At 35.1% G+C, this 7106-nt stretch overlaps 1 protein-coding gene across 1 annotated transcript; it reads left to right on the forward strand.

The window, feature by feature from the left end:
• Window positions 1-334: 334 nt before the first annotated feature.
• Window positions 335-6850, forward strand: lect2.1 (leukocyte cell derived chemotaxin 2, tandem duplicate 1). The gene is made up of 5 exons (XM_015349762.2): window positions 335-458; window positions 901-930; window positions 1216-1312; window positions 2077-2222; window positions 5637-6850. The coding sequence occupies exons 1-5, from the start codon at window positions 419-421 to the stop codon at window positions 5801-5803; spliced, it is 480 nt and encodes a 159-aa protein (XP_015205248.2). The 5' UTR covers window positions 335-418; the 3' UTR covers window positions 5804-6850.
• Window positions 6851-7106: the final 256 nt, after the last annotated feature.

Raw genomic sequence — 7106 nt, forward strand, 5'->3', positions numbered from 1 at the left:
AAACTTTACAAAGAAAAGTAACCTTATTGCAGAACACAATGAACATATTTATTTCAGTTTTATTTTGAATTAGACTGTAAAACAACAACTGTGGTGTACCACTTATGTGAATGTAATCTACTCTAATAAAATCTATTTTCTTGTTAATGATGAGGCTCTTTTTAATCTTATCTATAAGCCCATAAAGAAAACGTGGTATGATTGAACTTAAAGTAGGATCAAGCACTGTGTGGGAGTAACTGTCAGAATTCTAGTGCAAGTCCTCTCCGCCTACAAGTAAGCAGCACGCTATATATAACACACACTCATATTGCAAGAGACAAGTGCTCTAAACACCCATCTGAAAAACAGAAGTGAGAACTTAACAAAGTGTTTGCTGTCAAAGATTCTCCTTTAAGGTGTCCTGAGAAAATTCAGAATGAGGACAGCAATTATTCTGACTGTCATTTTGTCATCTGGTAAGCATCAATCATTGCTTAGATTTTGTTGACTTATTCTTTTACTTGTTTGTGTGAGCCATATCTATACTTTCCTGAGCAAACTACATAAAAACTATGCACAACGTGCATGGCCCACAATCATCTGTGACATACTAATAAGAGCTAATTTCACACTGTAAATGCTTTCAATACATTTCCATTTTCTTACCTTGGTAAAGTCTTGCAAAAAGAGCAACAAATGCATGTTTGTTAGTCTTCCACGGAAGGACAATAATCATACTGTATAATTCTGACACTACCAGTATTTAAATCCTTGTCAAATCATTGTTTCATAATGATTTGTACTTTAAGCTCCATATTTCTATTTAAATGGCTCTTTGAGGTAAAATAGATAATGCAAGACCAATAGCTCTTAGTCCAGGACAAACAAGTATCTTATTATTTTTCACCTTTCTCCCAGTGCTTTTTGATGAACACCTCAGGGCAGAAGGTAAGCCACATTGCATCTGTGCTAAAAGTATCTTTTACTTGTAACACTTCTCAAACCATTTTCTTTGCCCTGTGAATCCTGCTGTAAGTGCAACAGATGCAACATAATATCCAAGAAGGTATGGAACAGCAAGTATAGGTGTTTAAATGATTCAAAAACAAAAAATAGTGCTGAGGAGCAGGGAAGTATATTAGTCAATCACTGTATCATTTTTGAATCTCTTTCAGATGGTTTCCTTTGTTAATTTGCCCAGCTATATTTTGTGTACTATATTTCTGTTTACAGGCATTGAGGACACATTTGGGGCTCTGTGTAGTGGAAATCCAGGCAATACTAAAAGGGGTTGTGACAGATATGGTTGTGGAAACTATGGAGCTAGCCGGTAATGTTATCACATTTTCACCCAGATGCGCACATATTTACAGTATATAACCCCCATTTTTACTATGAATTTTGAAATGCTCTTCATGATATGGTCTTTTGTTCCTGGTTTTTTTTTTTGCTCAACAGCAAAAAACTGTCAAAAGAGCTTTTAATAAAAATAGACACTCAATCATCGGTCTATGAAAATGGAACTCTTGAAAAAGCTGACAACACACTGTTGGAGTGTTCTAATTCTAATCACTGAAAAAAAATATCTAAGCTTCTTTAACAACAATTTTTCCATTTTGGGTTCACTGTTAACTTTTGAATTATCTGATCTGAAAAGCACTTTGTCAAATAGCATAATGTAATAAAATCAATATTATATTCTTTACATAAGATGTCTCAACTAAACTAAACCAATGAAAACTCACAACTCAGTCAAGAACATTCTTACTTAATTTACTTATTTAGGTTGGGAACGTAAGTAGAGTTAATTGCTCTCATTGCTGCCTACTAAATATGAATGCCCTGGTCCTGTATCCTTTGTATGTAATGATATCAAAGTCACATAAAGCCTGTTAGGCCAGATTTCACCAATCTATTCATCAACACATGGATACATCTCTCTGGGTTTTGCATAGTTAAAACATTGCTTTTAATTTATCTTTTTCAGCTTGCCCATCAATCATTCCTGTGCATGAGTTACATACATAATATGCAATCAACCATATGGTCTTTCTTTCTGCAGATATTCTACAATTTATCTATTTGTCTTCACATAAATGGTTATCACAACTTAGGTCTTGATATTACATGTGCTGATGGTGCCACTGTTTATGCCCCATTTGATATCCGACTTAATGCCCATGTCAGGCCTTATGGTAATGGAAATAAAATAGATGATGGAATTCAGTTCACAGGACAAGGTAATTTTTTTCTTATTCCCATTATTGAATTGTCAAGTTTTGTCAGTTGATAATACAAAGAGTAAAGGAAACAAGTAGATAGCACAATGTACTGCATAATGCTTATCTGCATAAAGTGCATATAATACCTTAATTTTTTTATTGAAACTGGTTATTTTGAGACAATTTTTATAACTGATTCAGTGTCGTAATTCTGAACCTGGATATATAAAGATAAAACAGGAAGCATAATACAGTAATTTCCTACACTATGTTACTATCAATCAAGTCTAAAATGAACCTTCTCAGATGACAGATTAACCAGGAAAGGCACATGATATTGCTTTATTCCATGTGGGGAATCTTTAGCGTAGTTCAGGTATAATCCGGAAGTAAGTGGAGAACGAGATCGGGGGAAGGTACAGCAGGATTGGATGGTTAATGGACAGGGGGCGGTGACGGCGGTGATCCGGTGCTCAGGGGGCGTGGCGAAGGCAACTATTCCAGGGAATGTCCAAAACGGGAAATCCGGGGTGCAATTCAAAGTCCAAAAACCAGGTGATCCATCCAAGACAAGACAGGGTTAAAATCTGGAACAGGATCTGGAACTGGAACAAGAAGTTAAAAGAAAGTAACGAGGCCAGGGGCTCCGAGTCCAGGACTCAGACAGTCAGGACGTCGTGATGAAGCCTATGCCGTTGGGTTTCTCCTAGACCCGCTGGTAGGCGGGCTTCCGGGCGTCTATCTTCCAGTGCTGAGCCAGGAATAGCGAGAGAGCCAGGCTTAAATAACGAGACACAAAACAGGTGGCAGGTGCACATGATCAACTAAAATACAAAAGGGTCGGAGCACCCTTAAGAGGAGGGATCCCGATTATGAGAGAGTCCTTCCATATATTTGAGAGGTTTCTATCCATCCATTCATTATCAGAAAGCCACGTATCCTGATGAGGTTTCTGATAAATTAGATCGTATCCCTGGAGCACAGACAGAAGGTGGGACTGAGGCCACATGACTGCTCATCCCCTGTACAGCATGGCAGTCTTTGACTGTTTTAAAAACCCTGCATTTACTAGTTCTGGGAATGCAAGTGGCAATGATGACTTTATTTAAGTTTAACTGCAAAAAAAATTAACATACATGGAAATGCATTAGGCTTTAAAAAAGCCTGCAGGGCGATGCTGTGTGTAGGAAAAAAAAACAGGGTCAGTAGCTTTTAACATTGTAATTTGCATTGTAATTAGATAATACATTTCTCATTTATTCGGTTAATTAAAAGTTTCTTTTTTTAGTTTTGTTTTAATTGCTTCTGGGTGCGATGAAAGCATTGTGCCAACATTTATATATTTCAATATTTGTCAAATTATTATAATAAAAATACTGGTATAAAATGGTCTGACTATTATGTCACTGCTAAGTTGTTGTCTCTTTCTAGTTTAAGATTAAGAAATATATTTTTTTAAAGTGATTGTGCAGCCATCAAACTTGAAAAACAACATTTTTTTAAAATGTAGACAGGGATCAAATTAGAAAGATAATTATTTTTTGTTGGTCATAATGTTTTTCCAGTACTGCAACAGTAAAAGGATGGTAAAAGTCAGAATAAAAAGCTTGAAATAATCAGAATTTAATATTAATATTAAAATTAACATTAATATTTCATACAGGTTTTAATATACATATAAATAACACTGCTCTATGTTAAGCACAAGCTCCAACATTATAACTGCCACTGATGTTCTACAGGACCTAAAGTGGATACAAACAATAAATTGTCTGGGCCTGATGGTATTTTTTCAGTCATACTTAAGTAAATAAGGGATGATATTCATATAGTAGACCTCATTTAGGATGTTTTAACTCTACGAATTGGAGCAGGGCCAACAGATTGGACTCTTGTGTATATAACACTTATTTATAAAAGGGAATCTTAAGTGTTGAAGGAAATTACAGACCAATCGATCTTGTATCTGTTACATAAAGATTTTGGAATGATAGCCTGAGTTATAAGTAGAAGAAACTATTATCTCCATATATTAAAGTACTACATAGAAAACAATAATATTTTAAGAGACAGCAAACATAGATTTAAAAAGAGAACACTCTTTTTACAATTGCTAGAATTTTTGCTAGAAACTTACAGTTGCTAGAATTGTCCAATTGGATAATTATCCAGTTGGATTATCCGAAATCCAAAGCATACAACATGATATAATTAGACATCCATAGAGGTTTTGATAAGGTCAAAGATCAAAGAATGATTATCAAATTAAAATTCCAGTCTTATATTAGCCTACAGTAGATGAATTGAGAACTGGTTGATGAACAGGAAAGAACAGGGGTAGATGCAAGCAGTTTTGTGCCACAGCGATTCAATTTAGGCTCATGTCTCGCTCTGATCTATATCAGTGATTTACATTCTGATATAGTTAACATGCTAGTTTAATTTTTAGATGATGCAGAAATAGGGGAGTGACAAAAACATGAATTTGAGCATGAACTGGCACTAGGCTAATTAAATTAAAATGAACTGATCAATGCAAAGTGATTCTCACTAGTAATAGAAACATGAGTTATTGTATGTATACTGTATCACAAGGGGAAGGAGCTGGAAGTTTCACACAAGAGGTATCAGGTTGATCACAATATGTCCTCTTCAAGGCAAATTGCTTCCCATTTTGGGAACCAGTAAAAAACAGTTTTCTTGGAGTCACTGTATAGCCAAAACAATTTAAAGAAAGCAAATCTGTGCTCAAGCTTTACAATGCATTGATAAGACCTCATTTAGAATTTTGTATGCCATTTTGGTTGCCATACCACAGAAAGGATATTGAAGCCATAGAAAATTGGCTAGAAAAGAGGATTGATTCCTGCTCATAAGGGATCGTCATATAGAAAAAACTTACTGGTTTAATATGTTTTCAATCAGGAGCAAAGGTGATTGAGAGGTGATTTAATTGAAATATATACCATCCTAAGGCATATACAGATACAGCATATACATTAAGCTAACCAGAGGGCTAATTTACACAGGTGGAACATAGACATGGGGTCACAACCGGAAACTAAAAGAGGATAGGAATAGAAATGCTGTTTTAGACATAACGTTGTGGGTATCTCATACATTCAAGCTAGGTAGTTGAGATCCAGACTCTGGGCAACTTTAAAAAATGGTTAGAAAAACCTTTAGTTTCACTTAGTACTAAACTACCAAATGAGCAAAATTGGGCTGAATGTCCTTCTCTTGTTTGCATTTTTTCTTGAGCTGTAATGAGTTGGTAGTAGTAAAATGCACATCATATACTTCCAATGCTGCAGTATGGGAAAGAGATTGAGTTCAAACTTCCTATTGAATCATCAGCTGTTTGTACATTTGTACAAATGAACTCCTGATGTTATACAAGGAAGGTTCATCCCTCTGATTGTTTCCTTGTAGGTCTCTGTGTGAAGCTCTTCTATGTCAAGCCAGATAAGATCAAAGGACGGGTGAAGAAAGGAGAAAGAATTGGAATCATGCTACCCATGCAGGGGGTCTATCCTGGAATTACTTCTCATGTTCATGTTGAGATGTGTGATCGATCTGATCCGACTGAATATTTCTAAATTTAGTCAGACTCACCTTCTTGTCACAATTGTCTGCTCTCATTCATTTTCTCTGCCATTTAACCAGTATTCCAAAATCATGTAGCATTAGACTCATTTGTTGTTTACTATTACTGATTCAAGCCAGATTCTTTGGTTACAGTTTTAAATCTTTTATGAGTTTCAATACTTGTATGTGTACTGCGTGTAAACTCAACAAAATACGCAATAAAGACACACAATTGTGTTTTTGCTTTGCTAATAAAGCAAATCTGAATTAGGTTGATACTTCCCGAGCTATCATTTTATTTTCTTTCTTTGCTTTTAGTAAAGCGAGGTTCATTTCAGCTTATTCACATTAATATGTTGCTCTTAAGAGAAGATGCCTTTAAGGGAGATATATAATCTGCAAACTTTTGCATAAATTTTTCACATGTTAATTGCTGTGAAATTATGCAAATCATAGCTCAGAGCCAGTGGTACAGTATATTGTATGACCAAAGACATCACAACTATAAACACATTTTCCAAATTCATCCTTGACAGTATCCGCTCTATACTGTATTTAAATACAATGTGTTTGTATATATAAGTATTAGTATTGAAGTGGAAATCTAATGAGTTAATTGATTCTTAAAAATGTAGAGAGCCTTGCAAAAAAATATATTGGTGCTTTTAGATAATATTTCAAGGATATAACTGCTATGCTACAGTTCGTGCAGAATTTTAGAAAACAGTTCGTCAACAAAGTACACTGTTTAGGTTAGTTTAGAAGACAATGTACCAAAACAATATATGCTGTCTGGGTCATTAGAATTAGCTGAAAGTAACTGATAAACTTTGAATAACAAATCTAGTGCTTTTCTCTCGCTCTATGATGTAATTTGTTTTCTTTTAGAGAAAGGGGAAGTTTTAGAAAGGACCAAGTGCTGAACTTTTTTACAGCGCAACGTCTTATAAAAACCCTGTACTGCTTGTAACAAATTGAGTCTCTGGCTGCACTTTGCGAAGTGGCAGCAGGGCTCCCAATATTGCAATATTGAAATAAAGACCTTACTCAGGTGAGAACTCTCTCTTGTGGCTTCCTTGATAGTTAAATTTCCATGACAGTATGCACATGCAAGGTGCTGTTTTTATAATAAATAATCACGTCTGGAAGTCTATAACTATGGCTTGGATAAAACTCTTTCATTTATTGGAAATGTAGTTGAAATCAACTTTTGCCCTTCAAAATTCCAATTTTGTCACACTTACCAGTGTTTAAACTAGTTTTAATAATAATAATTGCTTACACTTATATAGAGCTTTTCTGGACACTCCACTC

The sequence above is a fragment of the Lepisosteus oculatus genome, chromosome 11, assembly GCF_040954835.1.
Source record: "Lepisosteus oculatus isolate fLepOcu1 chromosome 11, fLepOcu1.hap2, whole genome shotgun sequence".
Taxonomy (NCBI): Eukaryota; Metazoa; Chordata; class Actinopteri; order Semionotiformes; family Lepisosteidae; genus Lepisosteus; species Lepisosteus oculatus.